The sequence below is a fragment of the Corvus cornix genome, chromosome 20 (genome assembly GCF_000738735.6).
Source record: "Corvus cornix cornix isolate S_Up_H32 chromosome 20, ASM73873v5, whole genome shotgun sequence".
Taxonomy (NCBI): domain Eukaryota; kingdom Metazoa; phylum Chordata; class Aves; order Passeriformes; family Corvidae; genus Corvus; species Corvus cornix.
The window spans coordinates 407,643-427,644 of record NC_046349.1 but is presented as its reverse complement, the minus strand read 5'-3'; the positions used below and the strand labels follow the sequence as shown (position 1 = coordinate 427,644).

The 20,002-nt window shown below is 49.9% G+C and overlaps 1 protein-coding gene across 4 annotated transcripts in view; it reads left to right on the top strand.

The window, feature by feature from the left end:
• Nucleotides 1-19,424, top strand: part of NDRG3 (NDRG family member 3) — a 64,829-nt gene extending 45,405 nt beyond the window's left edge. For 2 of the 4 annotated variants that reach the window (XM_039563371.1, XM_039563372.1), the window contains 13 exons: nucleotides 6,997-7,102; nucleotides 7,788-7,908; nucleotides 8,400-8,462; nucleotides 8,786-8,846; nucleotides 10,471-10,557; nucleotides 11,090-11,146; nucleotides 12,313-12,416; nucleotides 12,804-12,869; nucleotides 13,333-13,384; nucleotides 14,702-14,749; nucleotides 15,374-15,551; nucleotides 17,348-17,386; nucleotides 17,888-19,424. In XM_039563371.1, coding sequence (XP_039419305.1) covers nucleotides 6,997-7,102; nucleotides 7,788-7,908; nucleotides 8,400-8,462; nucleotides 8,786-8,846; nucleotides 10,471-10,557; nucleotides 11,090-11,146; nucleotides 12,313-12,416; nucleotides 12,804-12,869; nucleotides 13,333-13,384; nucleotides 14,702-14,749; nucleotides 15,374-15,551; nucleotides 17,348-17,386; nucleotides 17,888-18,066 — 1,161 coding nt within the window. In that variant the 3' untranslated portion in view covers nucleotides 18,067-19,424. The remainder of the gene's footprint in view (nucleotides 1-6,996; nucleotides 7,103-7,787; nucleotides 7,909-8,399; nucleotides 8,463-8,785; nucleotides 8,847-10,470; nucleotides 10,558-11,089; nucleotides 11,147-12,312; nucleotides 12,417-12,803; nucleotides 12,870-13,332; nucleotides 13,385-14,701; nucleotides 14,750-15,373; nucleotides 15,552-17,347; nucleotides 17,387-17,887) is intronic. The other 2 variants (XM_039563373.1, XM_039563374.1) reach the window with 2 other exon arrangements.
• The last annotated feature ends 578 nt before the right edge of the window (nucleotides 19,425-20,002 follow it).

Genomic DNA, 20,002 nt, shown 5'->3' with positions numbered 1-20,002 from the left:
TGTATTCCAGATCAACATCCTTGGGGAAAAGGAAAAAACTAACCAGCAAACCACAGAAAGCTTCATTAGTTTTGCACTCAAAGTTCAGAACAAAACCTGCACAGAAATAGAGAAGACTGTTGAAAATAAACTGAGCAGAGAGCAAATGCCCACCATCCATCGCAGCAGAGACAAGGAATGGTGCCAGAAAGCCAGCATGACTAACAGAAGGGCAGGGAGGCAATTGTAAACAAAGCATTTTTCAAAAAGCTAGGGAAAATGGAAGAGGTTATAAACTCTAGCAGATTAAATATATGAACAGAACAAAGCAGACAGAGGGGTTTTTTGAGAGATGATTTGCAAAGGGAAATAAAACAACTGTCGTGTTTCAGACCTGTCAAAATGGAACCTGGAAGGAAGGCTTAGGGCTAGTCATAGCAGAAAAACTCAACATAATTTTTGGCACAGAGCAACTCACAGAGAGTACTGTGCTGGAATACTCTTTGTGGGGAGTCAGCACAGACCTTGCCTTCACCCAGTGCCTGCTGCAGAGGCTCTACAAAAATAATATTTATGCATTTGTAGCAGGTTGCCAGAACTGGAAGTATCAATCCAGGAGTTTTAAATAAGTTTAAATATTTGAGGTGTTAAGTGAGAGGTTACGCTCCTCTATTGAAGCTGCCATGGTGCCCAGTGATTCACCTGTCAGACATTTTATAAGACAGGTCAGAATTCAGAGGAATTCTGGGAATTCACTGAACAGCTATACAAGACAGACTGATAAAATTAGCAGAGTATAGTGGATGAATTACACTGATAAGTATTAGGGAAAGGTAATGTAAGTTTTTTAATGGAAGTCCTGCTCTGCAGAGCTGTTGGAATCCTTCAAAAGAGTCAGTAGTGATAAAGAGAATTCAGTCAGTGCAGCCTACTTTGGATTTCCAAGAGACAGGACCATGAAGAGTCTTAAGACATATATCTTAAGGGACTTAGGATGCCATGCAGTCAGAGGAGAAGTCCACTGATGGATGAAATACTGATTTTAAAAACCCCAGCATTTGTTTTCACAGTTGAGATTACTTGAGGAGCACTCTGTAGAGCTGTGCTGGAACCTGTGCTGCTTAAATATACTCTTTAGTGGTATGGAAAAAGTGATGGAAGGTACAGCGACAAAAGTTATGGGCCTTTGGGTAAACAAAGTGTGCTACATATTGAGTCAAACCTTCCTAGAGTGGAAAATGAAAGCATGTGCTCAGGGCTGATGATAACCCAGAGGCATAAGACCTTAACATTGCAAGGGATGAGTGACAATGTCAGCTCAGGGCTTGTGACTTTCAGCAAAGTAAATCAATCCTTGTTCATCAGGAAGAGAGAACAAACAACCCCATTGTGCTGCTTCGTGCATCCACAGCATGCCTGCATGTGTTTGACATCCCGCCAGCCCCCTTGGCTCAGCAAGGACGGAGCTCCCTGGGGCAGTTTTGGAGGACAGCAGTATGGTCAGGGTTAGCTGCTGTACCAGGGCTGGCTTGACTGTCTAGGCACATCAGCCTAGAAAGGGGCATGTGAGAGACACCAGCTATTAGGGTGTCATTTCTGGGGAGTATGGAAATGGGTTAGTTGCTCCCAAGCTTCCAAACCAAGGGCCAGGAGATCTCATGCAAAATCAGCAGATACAAGATGGGGAATTAGGTGGTTCTTTATCCCACAAATTAATAAGGTTCAGCTGCTCTGGTCACAGGGCGGGAGAGAGGTACCAAAGACACAAGTGTTCGGGGGTTGCAGCTCCATCCTCAGAAAGTTGAAGACCACACCTCCAGTTCAGGAAGTCTTATTTGACCTACAGATTGTTGGAGGCTGGGAAACTGTTACCAGGCGCAAGTGTTTGAGGACTTGTATAACACTTTCCTTTTCCACAAGCACAGGCTCCTGAAGTCAGCCCAGCAGGCTACAACTACAGCTGGTCCTTCTGTTCCTCCTCCATCACTGCTCTTCTCATTCCTGGCCCCCAGGCACTGCTGTTGTTTGAAGCTGTGGCTCCCAGCTGTGCTGAGTGGATCGATGGCAGCTGCCTGCCCAGCCTCAGCGCTGTGTCCCAGCAGTGAGTGTGGCACAGGCTGTGCCCGCAGCTGGCGAGAGCTGGCTCTGGGAGCCACGCTGCCTCCGCTACCCATGTCCTATTTGCAGCAGGTGGGCTGCAGCTGCAGTTTATTTTTACCTACTATACAAATAAAAGCAAAAGATAAAAATTTCTTCAGAAAAACCTCTGATAAAATTTTCAGTCCCTAAGTGAAAATTGAATTTTATCCATCTCTTCAAAATACAACCTGTGGATCCTGATCTTCTCTTGCGTTCATCTCCCTTGTTTTGTAGACTGCAGGTTTGTAAAAGTTTGGCTGTCTCCTGGCCACATGTTTTCCACCTGCCTTCTTGTATCACTGCTTCCCTGCAGTAGACCAGATAAGTGTTCAGACCTTAGCTGGAATTAGGCACCTGCAGGGCAACAACCCTTGAATCTCTTTTCAGACTACACTGATGCAGTGTGTCATAGCTGGCCTGAGCAGAGAGCAGAAAGAAACCAAGTGTGCCAGAGTCTGGAAGTGTCTGTTTCTTTCTAGCACATTTCTACATGAGCAAAGGGCAAATACGAGGAGAGAACATGCCAGAATTGTGTTTTGGAACACCAGCAGTTAAGGAAGCATTGATGCAGTGTGACACAGGCAGGACATCTCACTGGGCAGCTGTGAAGGGTGTCTACAAGAAGGACATGAAGAAAGTCTGTTTGTCAAGGACAGAAGGTACAGCCTGCCAAGTTCCTGTTCTCTCACTGAGTGCTCTGGTACCCACTGTAACTGGGTATTCTGCTCCATGTTTGAGAGGGTAATAAGCCAGCAATAATGTAACAAAATAATAACTTTTGGGGGGCAGTTCAAGGTAGCAGTTGTATTGTGTAAGTGTAGAGACTGTTGTTGTCATCTGAAGCATAATACCTAAGCTCTGGTTTAAGCCTCTGTCTCATGCTGTCTTGTGGCTTTGATGGGAGAGAGCTGTTGTGGAGACACAGGTAATGGGCAGCCATGTGTGCTCTAATTGTGTGTCATCTGTAAATGATTTTGTCCTTTGCAATCAGAGATTGAGGTAAAAGCCCTAAAACTCCAGGGCAAAGTTTCAGAGAAAATGAAGTTCACTGGAAAAACTGACATGGAATTACCTGTAGGGAAGCTGGGGGTAAAACTCAGTCTTACTTCTCCAGATCATCTTGAAAAAGAGATCAGCATGATCAGCTGATATGCAGCTAAAAAAGTGAAGGTAGAAGCCCTTATCTAGTTGAAGTGGCTGCTGCTCCCTTGGTAGAAAGAAGAAAGCCTTGGAAAAAGGCTTTTAAAAGTAATACACTTTATTCAGAGTAGAGAAGGGTAGCTGCTTCCCACGAGGAGGATTTCCACCTTGCTAGGGAACTAGCAGGAGAAATACAAAGTAACCTTAAACTCTCCCAGACTGAGGCATTGACACTGTAGAGGGCAGAGTAAGAAGTTTGCAGATTTAGCATCTTACAAGTGCTGCTTGCTGAGATTTGTTAAAGATGGGATTTCTTATGTTGCTGCCATGTTCAGTGTTGTGCTGGTTTGAAGGACAGGTGTCTGCCAAGGAAGGCAGGAGCCTCCCTTGGAATGGAAAATGTGACCCCCTTCCCTCCAAATTATGATCGCTTTGAAATTAAGGGGCTTTCAGGCAGAGCTACGGGAGAAGGAGTAGCAGCTCTTTGCTGGTGTGTGTGTGGGTGCCAAGGCACACAAACAGCAGCGCCGGCAGCACCAACGAGCAGCAGCAGAGCCCAGGGCCGGCCTCTCCCGGCCGCAGGCCCTTTCCCCTCGGTGCAGCTCCGCTCGCGGCCGCCAGGGGCGCTGGTGGCTCCCGGCCGGGCAGGGCGGCTGCGGGGATTCCCCCGCGCCTGCAGGGGGCGCTGTGGCGCCAGCTCGGCCGCCTCTGCACGCGGTGATGGCGGCCGGGCCGGCGGGAGGGATGGAAAAGGGGCTTCCTTGGCAAAGCCCCAGGGGCAGCCGGGCCCCTCGGGTGCCGCTCGGGAGCCGGAATGGAGCGCAGCAGGAACCTCGGAGCGGCGGCTGCCGCAGCGGAGCCGGGCGCACCCGGCTGGCAGACAAAGTGTAGCAGAAAATTCCACAGCCGTAGCAGGAGCCGCGGGGTGTCCCGGCGGGCACGGGGGGTCGGGTTAACGTGCACTGAAAGAGCCGGAGCAGCGGCAGAAAGCAGCGGGGCCCGGCAGCGGCAGCAGCCGGGAGCTGCTCCCTCCGGGAAGGGGGACGGGGTCGGGGTCCCGGGTTTTTCCCCTGAGGCACCCGAGTAGATGGTGAGGGTCCTTTCCAGTCAGATCGGGTGTTAATAAGGTCCCAGTTCACCGGCTGCAGCAACTCGACCGTTCCCCTCCAATCCCGAGAGAGAGCCAGGAGCTGAGCCCAGCCCTCACCCCCCAGCCAAAACTCTCGAGGTCTCTCTGCCCTTCCCAAGAGAAAAGCTCCCGGCTAAGAAGCTGCAGCCAGCTGCACCCCTTCGTCCCATCTTGGCCACTTCTTTTGTCTTTTAAGTACTGGTTGTTATCATTTCTTAGGCAACAGATGGGAGAAAATTCCCTGAAAGAAAAAAAAAAAAAATCCTAACCTCCAACAAGTGTACATTCCCTGTATTTGAATCACTAATACGACTGAAGGAGTAGCAGGGTAGTCCCCTTTCCCCCAAAGTGCAGTTTATAGAGTGTGCAAAGTCAAAGTAACCAGGAGAGCAAGAACTGATTATTAGCTCAAGGAAACTTTTCCTTCCCCACTTGAGAGCTGAGATCCAAGCTCGGCGTTGGAAAACAGAAATGCAGGGTGCTGCAGTTTGAAACACATTGAGATGCTTGGACAGAGGCTCTGAAGGGAAGTGGGTGTGTCTGTTTCTAGTACCTCGTCCTGTAGCTTACCTAGTAAAAAGCATGTGTGGCCTTAGCAGTAAGATCAGATGTAATTACAGAAAAGACTGTATGCAGACATATTTCAATATCATCAGCTCTTTTGTTGCTTTCTGTGCTTTTCTTATTGTTGCCTCAGTTTAGTGGTTTTGCTTCTCTTTGATAGCTGACCTTTTGCTGCTGCCTACAGACCCCACCCTGGTCCCCTGCAGGTGTATCTTCATGAGCTGTGAGTCAGTTTAATTGATCTTGTGCTCAGGGCAAGGTTATTCCTTCTGCCACCCCATGCACTCCCCTTGGGCTCTGAGCCAGAACCAGCATTTGCCAGACCTCTCTGTGAGCTTCTTAACTCACTGACCTGGCAGAAGTCTAACAAAGTAAGATTAATTTAAAAACAAAACAAAAAAAAAGGCAGCTGGATAGTTTCCTGCCAGCTCAATGAGTTCAAGCTGCTTATGGAAGAGCCTAGCAAGTGCCAGAGCTGGCAGAGAGTCTTGCTCGTAGTGGCAGCCTTTAGTCCAGCCCTCTGAGGCGTAGGGGAAGTGGGGGTTGCAGGCTCCAGCCACTTTGGCACTCGCTGCACTCTCCACTTTCTTCACTGTGTTTCACCATTCCAGCCACCTGCACTGCCAGTCACCACTCTTGGCCTTCTCTGAAAGTGGCCACTTTAGTTAAAGGACTCTTTAACACCTGCAGGCTTGGAGAGCACTGAACTGGAGTTCAGTGCTGTGGCTGCACGGCACATCCTTCAGGAATACAGGACAGAGCTGTGCCCAGCTTAGCAGAGCAGCCTTGAGAGAGCTGAGTCACGGGCTAGGGGCAGAGCCTGCAGGTTTTCTGGAGGCTGAGGAAGCAGAGACTACACCCTGGGCTGCCTTGTGCAGGCTTGCTGTGAGGGCAGGAATTCCTGCCACGTGGACACACGCTCAGCGCACACAGACAAGTCCTTTCCTACCCCCACAGTCCCTTCCTAAGGAAGACAGGTGAGCCTCAGGTGAGGTCACTTGCAGACAGGTCTCTGCTGCTTTGTAGGTAAGTACTCCAGCTTCTGCACGTGCGCAACCCAACAGCTGCATGCAGGCAAACCCAGCCCCATTTGGAGGACAAGGACAGCCAGGGGTGTCTTGTCATCCTTCAAAGGCAAGCTCAAGAAGGTTTCAGGCTACCACAGGTGATTTGGCTGGGGCAGCGTCCTCCTGTTGCCACACTCCTGGGGCAAGGGGAGAGAGAGGCTTTGGAGTCCTCAAAAAGAAGCACAGCTGGGGGAAGGAGGGTCTTGCACTGCAAGAACTAAATCAGTCTGCCCCACAATCAGCCCTCAGAGTACCCAGAAAGTGGGGGTGAGGTGGATTTCTGGTGTGCTGCAAACCAGGTAGTCTCACCAGTCCTGTATTTGGTTTAATGACTTTCAGGTCATTCGAAATTAATTTCATATACTTTGTGTAAACTAGTAAAACATATTCTTGAGGTCGTAATGTCCTGTCTTCAAGCTGAACCATGAAGCTTTTTCCTAAGCAGGTACTTTCTTAATATCAAGAAAATAATTGGTGCTTTTTACAGTTTCTGTAAGTGGATGTCTCTCCATTGATTGGTGTAGATGAGAGAAGGGACCTACAGGTGATGTTGTATACCCAGCTTTCCTGACATCTCCACAGCTTTTCCAAAGTCCATAGTTATCCCAGACATCTTGATCATGGGAAGATGCAGCCCCAGGCCATTTGCACATCTGTACAAAAGCAAGCTGCTTTGGGCAGTGGTTGGACACAGAGGTTGAATACAGAGATTGGATCCACACACGGCTGTCGATTGGCCAGGTTGGATGGGTCTTGGAGCAACCTGATCTAGTGAAAAGTATCCCTGCTCATGGCCAGGGGCTGGAATGAGACGGTGTTTAAGGTCCCTTCCAACCCAAACTGTTCAGTGATTTCAAGAGCTGTACTGTGAGTAGGAGAGCTGTGTTAAAGTGGGAATGAGGCCCTTGCTGCTGGCCCTCAGGGTTCCCTGTGCAGGCAGCACATGTAACACTGGGGCTCCTTCTTCTCTCTCTGCAGGAACATGACATTGAGACAGCTTTCGGAGTGGTTCATGTCACCATGCGGGGCACGCCCAAGGGGAACAGACCTGTCATCCTCACATACCATGACATTGGCCTCAACCGTAAGCCCTTGCATTCCCAGGACCCTGAAAAAGTGATTGTTTGTGGTATTTGCTTTTGAGCGTGGGGAGTAGCAGGCCTGGCATGGAGCTGAGATTAGGTCATTCCAGGGTGAAAAGATAAAGGTCTGCGGGAGAGAGAGCACGTGGCGTGCCTCTGTCCATTCCAAGAGCCCTTGAAAGGTAGGGCCAAGGTGGAAAGGTGGAAATAGGTCCACCCAACACACTGTAGTGCTCTAGCTGACTTGCTACACTGTGTGATAGGGTATCCATTCCCTGGGTGCTGGGCAGGTGAACAAGTTCCTTCTACATGGCTGCACCAGGAGTGTAATGATCTGGTGGGCTCAGCTGATCTTTTGACATGTCTTCCCACCCAACATGTACTGTTACGTTCACACAGGTGCTCCTCTGTGAGTGCTTTGAGTACCCAGGTGCTGCAGGCCCTGCTTTCTGGGACATTGCAGGCTGGACTCTTGTTTGTGTGCCTGCCCTCCAGTCATGGCAGTTCCATTGCTGGGACTCACTGCTGCATTGCAGTTTTGAGGCACAGCACATACACCATCCAGCACCCACTGCTCTGTGGGCTCAGTGGGGACTTGAGTTCCTGCAGGTGTGGGCTGTGGTGTTTGGAGGGTGGCTTGCAATAAAACTTAAGTAAATGTCTAATTTCTTTATGTTGTTGTTGCAGACAAATCCTGTTTTAATGCATTCTTTAACTTTGAAGACATGCAAGAGATCACCCAGCATTTTGCTGTGTGCCATGTGGATGCGCCAGGCCAGCAGGAAGGAGCTCCCCCATTCCCATCTGGGTAAGAGGTCTGCAGAGACCCATGTTGTTCAGTCTGGACTGAGGTAGTACCCAGTTTAAGCCAGCTGGGACTGCCAGGCTGAGTGTAGCGGTAAGCAGCTGTCAGCAGCAGAGGAAATGGCAAGATGAGGAGGCTTCCCAACGGGCATTCATGGAACTCTCCAATTACTAAGACATGGGTAAAGCCCTCACTAGTGCTGAGTCTGGTACCAGCTTTCTGACTTGAACATGAGCCCAGCACACTGCAGTCGAGCTGGTATTTCATCTGTCCATCCTGCCACAGAAGTCTGACTGCCCAAAAGACCCCAGCTGTGTGTTAGTCTTGCTCTGAGGGATGGGATCCACACAGTCAGCTGAAACATACAGTATTGTTGCACATTAATAACCTGTGCACATGTCTGTCAGATGTTCCTTGTCCCTCCTCCTACCTTGAGTGGAACTGGAAGGTAACCTCTGTCAAGCTGTATTTGGAGGTCCTCTCTTGCTTTTCAGGTACCAGTATCCCAGTATGGATGAACTGGCTGAAATGTTACCTGCTGTTCTGACACACCTGAAGTAAGTCTCTGAAAGGAAATGGGGTGAGCCAGCTGGATACCGCTATTCCAGCACCTACCTCTGTCTCTGCGTGCTGTGTCTGATATGCTCACTGAGGTGTCCCAAGAGGCACAAGCATCTCCCAGTCAGTGTGATCCTGTCTAGCTCTGTGCTAGGAACACTGTCTGCTACATGAGCAATTTATGGCTGCTGCATCATTGCTGCATTATTTCGAAAACAAACCATAAGTGCACATCTGGATGCAGAGGGGAAAGGCTTTGCCTCTAGGGATGCTTCAGCTGAGCTAAGTTAGTCTTGCTGACTGTGAAATGCCTGTATTTCAGCCTGAAAAGCTTCATTGGGATTGGCCTGGGAGCTGGTGCTTATGTCCTCAGCAGGTGTGCAGTAAGTATCTCTTCACTGCTGGTGACTCACGTGGGCTGTGGTCGTTGCTGATCAAACTGATGGTGTGGGGCCCAGGCAAAGTAGCAGTCAGTAATTACAGCAGGGCTGCAGGGAGTCACGGGAGAGCTACCTCCGTCCAGATGGTTATGTTGTAGCAGTCAGGGTTACTCTGAAGCTATGCCAGGCGTGGAAAGATTGTAATGTGATGCCTTTGAGTCAGCAGAGCCCATCCTGAGTGCTAGGAATAGCCAGTCTTGAGTCTTCACAGAGACTGGCTGCATTACTGTGTGCTGTGTGCAGTGTTTGTAGCACCAAAGAATTGATGTGGTGATGTACTGCAAACTGGTGTTGATGAGGAATGTGCTTTGTCACTAGAAGGAAGCGGATTTTGCTCCACCCTTACACAAGACAGCTGCCTCTATTTTGGTACCTGGTTATACATTTCTCTCAAGTGTAGTGTTCATGTGAAATCAGCGGGCATTGTTTAGCAGCCCAGGAATTTGCCTGAGTGTTTCAGAAATAGTGTTAAAAAAAGCCCCATACATGTGACATTTTCAGTAAAATTTGCTTCAGGTTGATGAGTGCAGAGAGTTGCCAGTTGTTCAGAGCGCTATCATTTCTTCAGGCCACTGTGCTGGGCAGCTGCCCCTCCTACACAAAGTTCTCTGTTTCCCATTCTCTACAGTCAGGATTGAGCCAGGGCAGTGTGAGGCACTGGTGTTTCACTGTTCCTTGCCTTCTGTATCTTGGGTAGTTTTCAGCCTTGCTAAAGAGGAGTTTGTGCAAATCAGCCTTAGTCCTCAGCAAACTGCCACAGGGCCCTTGCCATGCTCCCTGGGCTGCGGGCAGTTTCCTGCTGAGGACAGAGGTGTTTCCTTCTGCTTCACATCAGTGCAGTAGAGCAGGAGAGCTACCATAGAACTTCAGCCTTGGAGCGAGCCCAGAACTCAGAGGCTAGTTGCCTCTGATTTCTGAGTTTATGTTTGCAAGCAGTTCTCATAAGTGCTTCCTACCTGTGCTGCCCAGGTACAGCCCGAGGTACACTGCAGGGTTTTGAGTTGCTGGATGAAGCAGGGGAAGGGGTATCTGCAGGCAGGGAGGCAGCAGGGGTGCTGTCTGGGCAGTGGGTATCCCTGTAGCTCAAGTTTTCCATGCTGCAGGGGTTTGGGGGCCTCAGCACTAACTCCGCTGCCATTTGCCTCATCTCCACTGAGAGACTGCCTCTTCCTTGAGGAGAAGGAGGTGCTCTCTAGGCACAGGAGCCTTTCCAGGTTCCTCACAGAGGTGCTGGATTGGAGCAGAGAAGGTTGCTGCTCCCAGCCTTGTAACACACAGGGCCTGAGCTGGACCCGCCTCTGTGCCAGGTGCACAGGTCACCAGAAGGCACTGCTGAGCCTGTAGGTCCTATGGAACAATCAGTCCCTCAGTGCCACAAGTGAATCGAGTCTGGTCTTGCTGGGAGCCACTGGCTGCCAGCTGTTACCCTGGCACAGAGGAGCTCCCTACTTTGCATTTTACTTTGTCTCGCACCTTTTGCAAGAAATTTTCCAGCTGCTGCACCAGCTGTTGACCACTGTGTGGGCTGAATCATCCTTCTGATTGTGCCTCTGCTCTCTCCCCACAGCTCAGCCACCCTGACCTGGTGGAGGGACTTGTTCTTATTAATGTTGATCCGTGTGCAAAGGGATGGATTGACTGGGCAGCATCGAAGGTGAGATTCTGCTTCCCCACACATCTGCTCTCCACAGCACCTAATGAACAGTGTAGAGTAAAAAAAAGGACATAATACAGGAATTTTTCCATTTCTGGTGAAAAATGCACGATTTATTTTCTGTCCCTGCTGCATTCTTGGTCTGGGTATAGTATGGCCTTTGCCTTAGGGGCAGGGGTGGATGTGATCATGTGAACAAGGAATGCAGGTAAACTGCTTGGAGCACTCAGCTTTCCTCTGATTTAGTACTCCTGCTTGCAGGCTTCATTTGATTGATATTGATATCTCTTAATTATTTTTGTATTCTGGTCCCTTGAAGTTATTCAAGGTTTCAAGTTTTTTGGAGAGCTGTGTTGTGTGTACAGTTTCTTTGAAGCTTTACGTGTCCATCCCAAGCTTCAGGCATTTGCTTCTTATGTAATTTGAATGGTTTCTTCATTGTTTTCTTGACTCTGAGTAGCTGTTTTGCAATGTGTGATGAAACTGCATTTTCCATTTACTCTCCTCCTCATTCATGGTCACTCTTTTTCAGTTTTCAGGCTGGACAACCAACATTGTGGATATTGTCTTGGCGCATCATTTTGGCCATGTAAGTACCCAGCAGATGTTAATGTTGCCTGTGCAACTGTACATGGAGCTATAACTTCTGCATGTGTCTGCTCCCAAATAGTTCTGGTCCATCAGATAAGGCCACAGGTAGTACCATTTTCTCTGTGTGTCAAGCTCACATTGGGGTTGGCATGCTGGGGGGCACACACATCCTCACTCTTGCCCTAACTGTCTCCAGGCCATGCACTGGTGGTGGAACTCCTTTGTGGTGCCCAGGATGCTATCCACAGAAACAAATGGCAGCCAGTTCTCTGTAGCCAGCATGGAAGCCTTTGGACTGTGGGTAGAGCACAGGTCAGCTGGGAGCTGACAGTGGGATCTTGTATCTGTCCAGATGTTGAACTGCTGCATTCTGCTCTTCCTCTTACCCTTCAGTTTCAGCAGAGGCAAACCAGCCCCTCCTGAAAACTTTGGATACAGCAATGCCTTCTCTTTGGGATTAGCTGTCTCTCAACCAGCAAGCTTACTGGGCAGTGACAGGGATAGTGTGTTTGCACACTTTATATGCTACACAGCAGATCAGTCTGTGACCTGAAGTCCTCTTGCAACAACACATCAGCACTGGAAGGAGAGCTTCCTTCTCCAGCACTGCTTCCTCCTGCACACATCCTGTTCCCTTCCCACTGTCAAGCCCCTTCATTGTATGTAGTGCTTCCTTGCATTCCCTGCTCTCTCTGGCTCTCTAAGAATGAAGTTTCTTCTTAGAACTGGGTGCTGGGATTGAACTTCCCTTTGATCACAGTCTTTCAGCTTACCTATCAGCCTACCTTACAGCTTTGCTTCTTAAACATTAAGCATACGTGGAAGACCTGCCTAACGCAGAGTGATTTGTATCTGTGTAAGCATTACTGAGGCTTGGGAGTTAACTTATCCCATCTCAGGATACCTGTACTCTTGCTGCAGCTTGTGCATTGCCAGTTGTAAAAGTGTAGTCACATTACCAAAGCGTGGCATGTACCAGCACATCACATAAACACCTCATGTCTCCAGGATCCTGATGCAGTCTGGAGTCGCTGCCCTGTGGTGTCACTGCTCAGGGAATGACATGTATGGACACACTTTAATGCTTTGGTATTTTTATGACTATTGCTTCTTTGCTTGTCAAAAGTATGTTTCCTGTCTTTCAATTTTTCTGCTTTTGTACAGGAGGAACTGCAGGCAAATCTAGATTTGATCCAAACATACAGGCTTCATATTGCGCAGGACATTAACCAAGATAACCTTCAGCTGTTCCTCACCTCATACAACAGGTATAGGATAACTTTTTGCCTAACAGACAGCTCCTACAGCTTCCCTGCTCAGTAGATTTGCTGCCATATGTATTATCCTATTGGGTATTGTATCAGGGGAAGCTTTGTCCTAAGCCTAGTCTTCAGCTGTTTCCTGAGCCAAGCCTAGCCCTTGTGTCTGCCCCCAGACCCTGTCACACCTCAGTAGATCATCTCTGGGCACACAGCAATGCCATGAGAGGATGGATCCTGTTTTCTGGGAATGACTACTGGGGCTCCTGCTCAGGGCATGACACACAGAGTTGCCTGGGTGGTGGAGCCAGCACTGATGGTTGGATTTTGTGTGCCCCTTTGATATCCAGTTTCCTTTGCAAATTTAGTGGAGCATTGTTCTGTTTTGTCTTTCAGTCGTAAAGACCTGGAAATTGAGAGACCAGTTGTTGGTGTCAATGAAACGATTGCAAAAACACTCAAGTAAGTTGTCTGAATCAGCCTATCTCAGTTGCTGACTGTGCAGTCTCTTCAGCAGAAAAGATGCTGTTGCTTCTCAGCAAGAGCTGCACCAAGCCCAAGTGCTGGGAAGATTGTCCAAGACAGTCCCAGGCTGTGGTGCAGGACTGTCAGCTGCAATGGGGCAGAGGTGTCTGGAAGTCCTCTCATTAAGAACACATTGAGATTCTCCAGAAGGCAGTGTCAGAGGCTCATGTTTGCAACAACAGTGGTGGTTGATATGCATGGAGGGGATAGTCTGGGTGCGTCTGCAGGCCCTGGAGAATGTTTTGGTACAACAAAATGCTGAGGTGTGATGGCAGGCAGGGATTTTGCCAAGCCTTTTTTTTGTTAACCTTTCATGAGGGTGTTGGTTCACAGAGCTCAACCTTCTTAGAAATCCCTTGGATGCACTTTGAGTAACACCTCTGTTTTGGTTTTTGAGCAGGTGCCCTGCCTTGCTTGTTGTTGGTGACAACTCACCTGCTGTGGAAGCAGTGGTATGTATCCATGAGCTCTTTGCTCTTGTGACATTAGCCCCACAAGTCACTTCGCAACCCTGCAGTGCTTTCACCTTGCCCAGAATTAGTTACAGACAATGGCTCTTTGTCCCAAACTCTCTTCCAGTCCCCCAGCTACTCGTGGGAGAGCCAAGGCTCAGGGGGCCTGAGTGGCCCTCAGGGCAACTCCAAGGTGAGGATGGCAGAATCTGAATGAGCACCCTGCTCATTCACCCTGCTCATCAAACAGGTGATGCAGAGGACCCTGTTCAGGATCGTTCATCCTTCCCCAAGCTGCCTGCAGTTTGGTTCAAGTCTTGAATTGCTGTTGTTTTGCTGTTACACTGAGGCTACCTGGGGATTAAAAAGAACTGACTCCAGTTCTTGGGGTGGGGAGCCATGTAGAGCTCTCTTAGAGCACTGCGTCATCAGGAAGGCAGCACGTAGGAGCTGTTGCCCTCTGCAGACACCCATAACCCACTTCCCTCCCAGCACAGCTGTAAACAGGGCACGGTACAGGGTAGTGTGTTTGTGGTGGATGTTGCTCCTCCCTGTCAGCCAGGGATTGTGGGGAGACCAGGGGGTTGTCAACAAAAGCAGCTGTCTAAAACTGTGGAAGAGTGTAGGAGTCTCCTAAAGCAGTAACTTGAACCTAGGAGCCATGTATGGAGAGCATTTTATGGCCATGGGCTGTTCCCTTGGTCTGTTTGATCTGGAAGTCTGAAATTAAGTCTGCAAGTTTTGACTTTTCTAGGATAATGTCCTTGATTCCCATTGCTTACTGGCCACAGCACAGTATGGGATAGGGTCTTCTGCATCTTAGTGTGCCTGTCTGGCTGCCTGGGTTCCCAGCCCTCCCCTAACCTCCCCTGCTGAGGTTGCTTTTCCTAGGGCCCCTGCCTATTCCCTTTTTGCAGCAGCCTTACAGAGAAGAGGTGGTGGTGGCCCCCTTGTCTGGCCAGGGGACTGAGTGATGTCCCTCATGCTGCACAGAAATCTCCTTCCCTCCCAGTCTTGCTGTCAGAGCGCAGAAGGTGCTCCAGGGTTTCATAGTGCATCCCAAAACTAGGGGATGATTTCACCTGAAGTCATGACCTGTCATCACAAGGTCCCTTGGATGGAACACCTGCCGTTCCTCCCTGGATCTTTTATTCATTGTTCACTTCCTACGTGATCTCTGCTTTCTTGCTCAGTCCTTCCTGGCTCCAGAGAAAGTGGCTGAAGACAGCCACTGCTTCTGGTGCAGCTACCCCACATTTTACATCTGACTCTTCAAGTTTTCTGTGTGACACTATGTCCTTCTCTCCTTTTTTCTAGGTTGAATGCAATTCACGTCTTGACCCAACCAAAACTACCCTTCTGAAGGCAAGTGCCACTCTAGAATCATTCTGGCCAGCACAAAGACACTATTTTTGCTCATCTCGTTAGATTTTTGCCTTCCATACATTTGGCTTTAAGAAGTTTGTGGACAGTCTTTCAGGGCTGTGCTCTCTCCTCCATGGAGCCAGGGCTGAGAGGGAAGAGTTTGTCAGGGTCCCCAAATCCCTGCTTTATGGCCACCTTCAACTGGTAGGGAAGACCCCTGAGATTAGAGATGCCCTCCACCCTGCTCTCTGCAGCAGCAGCATCCTTTTTCCTAGCTTTGTACCAGTCCTGCCCACCCTCACCTGTGGCCCTGCAGTGTGCCAGACAGCAGCTGGATGGAAATGCAAAGTGACAGGTTTGGCTGGGGGAGAGGTGGCAGTGGAAGGTGCTGGGCTTCTGGAGTGTGGCCTGAGATCACCTGGTGACATGGCCTCCAAAGTGCAGGGTTCCTTCAGCAGCAGGTCCCTGAAGGTGTGCCAGCTGGCCTTGCTCTGGCTGTAGAGGTGAGATGGTGGAAATTGCAGTGTGGTGCTCTCAGCCATGGTGGGTGGGTGGTGCTGGTGTGGTTTGGGGTTGTCCTGGGCAGGAAGGACAGCTCACCCAGCCTTTTGTTTCCTGTTGCAGATGGCTGACTGTGGGGGCTTGCCCCAGGTGGTTCAGGTGAGACAAACCTTGGCTCTCCCATGGCATTTGGGTGGTACAGAGCCCTTTGTTCTTCTTGCACTAAAGCCGCCCTCTCTGTTTCCACAGCCTGGCAAGTTGACTGAAGCCTTCAAGTACTTTGTACAGGGAATGGGCTACAGTAAGTGGCAAACGTAACTTTGTGGTTTGGAGCAGGGTTGTCATGAAGGGAACTCAAGCTTTCTGGTCCATCTGGCATCTGTGTCCCTACTTCTGAGCTAGTGTGGTTGCCAGGAGATCCATCCATGCTGGAAAATCAACTAGTGTGCTGACAAGCTTTAGCAAACCAGTGTTGTTCCCTGACATGTGTTGGCAACTCCTTTCTGGTTGCTGGTGTTGGTAAAACCTTGTAAGTCTGTCTTTGTGCCAATCCAGAAAAATGTGTTCCCAAGAACAGCAGATCTGTGCATACCTTCTCCAAAGGGGAAGGAGGTAGCAGTGCAGCCCCACGACTGGTCCGGGTACATGAGAGCTCTTCCCTTTCTCCTCAGATGTTCCTGTTTCTCTCAGACTCGCCAGGGTTAAGCAATACTCCAGAACAAATCCCTCTAATGGCAGAACAGGTTACTGGGTGACTTCCGAGGCACCCAGGGAGCCCAGAGAGAGCTGTGCTTTGCACCAGTGCATGTCCTGCCCTATGGCTTCCTCCCCATGCTTGGAAGCAGAAGACATTGTCACCTGAGTGTGTCAGACTAACAGCTGCTCAGCTCCCTGCCCTTGGTGCTCCTGAGGGATGGGAGGAGAAGGGCTTCTTTACTTCTTTATCTCCAAGAAGGGCTTTACTGCTCATGAACATCAGGAGAAAGGCTTCTCAGTGCACTACAGCAACTCTCTCTTACCTGTTGGGGCCAGGAGTTCCCTTTTGTGGATGAGCCTTCAAAAGCTGGAGTTAGGGAAGGAGCTGGTTTGTGTGACTGGCTAACCACTCAGCATGGCCACTGTGGGAGCTGGAACACTTGCAGTGGTCTCCTCACAGCTTTGCCAGCTCATGGTCAGGACTTAGCAGAAGCTGTCCTTTTCCTCAGGGCTCTGCAGGTGACACAAACGTGTGGGACAGTCATGTTCTCCAACGCTGGCCAAAGGAGCCTGATCTTGCAGAGGAAGATGCTGTGTGAGGAGGGTCCCTCAGCCTTACTGAGAGCGTTTCAATGTTCATGTCTTTTGTGTTCCTGGTGTTAGTAAAGTCAGCAAGTGCTGTCATCAGAGCAAGGGCTTCAGCAGCACTTTGGGGGTCAGCTCTCATCAACAGGATGTGCAGCACTGGAGGACAGGCCAGTTTTCTCCTTCCAGAATTAGTAGCTGGTACCAGAACAGTTTTCCCAGCTTTGGTGGGCAAGACTGTGGAACACTGTGGAGCGTGGTCAGTTTTCTTGGGGAGAACAAGGTAGAAGCAAAACACAGCTGGGCACTGCTTAAAATACAGAAGCCAGTTCTCCAACAGCTGTTCCTGTGCCTGCTGTACATGGGCTGAAGCAGCTGGATGTACTTGTGCTGACGCTGCAGGTGGAAGGTAACAGCCTTGCAGGAGACTTGTAGCAGGAGTCTGATGCTGTTATCCCAAAGACATGAATTTCTGTCCCGTATTTGGAGTTACACAGTATAACCCAGGGAAACAGTATCTCTATTGAGCAGGTGTGGAGTGTGCAGTGGGGAGTTAATGTCACCAGGTACAGTGTGATTTTCAGCTAAAGGCATTGATCTGGCCCCGATGGGTTTTTAGATGAGCTTGGCCTCTCCCTGAGATGCTCATTAGCAGCTGCTCTTACAAATTCTGGGAGCTTTCCATGCAGTGTATGAGCTGGGAACAGAAAGAAAGGTAGCTGGGGGTCCCAGGAGTAGTGCAGCCACTAGTCACACACCGCAACTAATTGGCTCTTTCCTGTATTCATCCCTTTCCTTGTCTCATGTTGTTTCCAGTCCCTTATGTGCAGCTCAGCCACCTAAGCACTGAGTCAGGTACCTCCAACCGTGCATCCACCTCGGCCCCAGTCTGTGTGCTGAGTGGAATTGTCCTCTGGGTGCTTTGCTCTGTCTCAGCATGTCCTGCTGTGGGTGGGCTGATTGTTGTACTGTGTGTGCTATGGGTTTCCACCTTTCATTTGTATTTTGTTGATTGTTGCATGACTTCAGCTCTGTGGTTTTCTAGAGTGATGAGACTGACTTTCAAAAGGTCACCCATGCCATAGCTGCCTTGGTTTGCACAGACACTGGCCGTGGCTGCACTTGCAGATGATCAGTTACACTGCTGGCATTTGCTCACCTTGGACCTTTTGAAATTGGGCCTTAAACATCTTGCTTTAGACATGCAAAGACTTAATTTTGGCAGTGAAGAGTGAATTTTCTTCCCAAGGGTACAGCTCTTTCTGTGCTTACCCAGTGACACATACCCGAGTGACTGTGGTCCTGGCTCCAGGAACTGCCTTCTTGTCTGAGTCTCACATTTGTTCTCTCTTGCAGTGCCAGCAGCCAGCATGACTCGGTTGATGCGCTCCCGTAGCCACTCCTCCTCCAGCGTGGGCTCTGGCGAGAGCAGCCGCAGCCGGTCTCATGCCAGCACCCATGGGGAAGGAAGTGTTGGAACCCCAGAAGGCATTGACCTCCAGGCTGCACCTCAAACTATGGAAGTATCCTGTTAGGCAGGAGCCCCTTTTCTGGATTCAGACAGCTCCACTCAACCCCACTGAACCCACTCAGAATTTAGCATTTCATCTGACATGGCATTAACTGTTCCCTCTAACCTGTGCATGCCCATCTGAGCAGCCACTTCCTTGGTAGTCTGTACTTGACATTACTTTGATCCTTTCTGTATCCCCTTGGCATCAGAGTCTCTTTAAAACTCATTGACATTCCATGGTCTTAGTAAGTCCCATTACTGTACATGCTGATGCCATCTCCTGTCTGTGCTGTGTATCAATCCAGATGACAGCCGTTGTCTCCCTTCTTCATTTAAATATAATTTCTGTGGCTTTGTGAGGTTTAGAAATGCTTTCTAGTTGTGCTTCTGCTAAAGGACCCTTGTGGTGCAGTTGGTATGTCATTGGTGGGATGTGCCACGAGGATGTGGCACTCCAGGCACTGGAGCAGACAGTGCTCTGTGTGGAGCTGTGCCTGGGGCGTGGAACCCACTGGAAGGTCTGTGTGTTTCCAGGGCTGTTTCACATTCCAGGCAGCCTGAGGACAAATGGTCAGGAATACTGTCTTGATCTTACCTGTGTATATGTGTTAAGAAGGAGCAGAGTGATTTCTTACCTGAGCCTCCTGAAAAAGCAAAGCAATTAACCAGTAAACTACACTAACAAGGTGCACTATTAACCCAGTACAAGGGATTAAACTCCAGCAGCCCTGGCTCTAGACCACTTCTGCAACCCTCTGCTGGCCCAGCAGAAGGGCAGGATGCAATGACACATGGTCACTGTTCTGCCCTGGCACAGGTGAATCATTTGAACATTGAGCAGGTTGTGAAACGGGAAGCAGTGCCTCTTGCCAGGTGGAGATCGCAGAATCTGCTGCACTGCCAGCTGTGTCCCACTGCTGCTGCCCCAGGCAGGGTCTGCACAGGGTGCAGTTATGTGGGGGCAGGGAACACCAGTGATGTGACAACCAGCAATCACACATTCCTGTGAGTCAGGTCAGAAGGGTGAGCAGTGAACACCTATGTGCAGGTAGTAGTTACTGTCTTTGTGGAATTCACAATTCTGCTATGTTTTTACACCCGGCTGGGTCACCAAGGGTGGACAGCAGATGCCTGCTACGGGCCAGGGTCTGGTGTTAATGGGAGAAAAGGGATAAGTGGTCAGGCTACTGCAAATCTCAATTGATAAGCAAAACATCCTTTCCTCACTGCTGTGCAGCCCTGACCCAATGGGAGCCAGCTCCTCCCGGGGTCATGCTCATGTTCTGCTCCATTTCAGGTAGGGAATGGGACCGGGAGGCTCTGCCTGAGGGGGACTTTGTACCGGTTATTGAATAAAGCTGTAACTGAGTTTCATTGTTACTCTGTGTGCTCTTGGTGTTTCTCTTGGCACAACCTGCACCCCTGGGGGTTTGGCCGTCTGAGTGTGTCCTGCGGCAAGCAGCAAACTCGTCCCCGTGGCAGGGAGAGGACTGGGCACCTCTGCACCAGGATAATGTGGTTGGTGGCCCTGTGGCCCCTGGTAGAAGGCTGTCCAGGGACATTGGAGAGCTGGTCCCTGCCAAAATGCAACTAGAAATTTCCAGAATGGAAACAACAGGTTTGCTGCAACACAGGCAAGAACCACCTCCCTCCCAACAGCCAGCACTTGGAGCCATGAGCACTCCGAGCCACCTGCTGTCTCTGGAGCAGTGCTCTGCACTGGCATGTTGCACAAATATGACACAGAGCTCACTTGTGACAGGGCCACTGTCACAGCATGCGAGCACCAAGGGCAGTTCGGGCAGCAGGGGAATGTGTGTTGGCACATCCACCCCGCAGCCGGGCACAGGGAAGTGACGTGCAGCAGCCTGGCATGGAACACACCTGGTTCTTCACCTGCTGTTTTCCAGACCCAGTTTCTACTCCCACTGTCAGGTGTCACAGTTACCCTCTGTGTC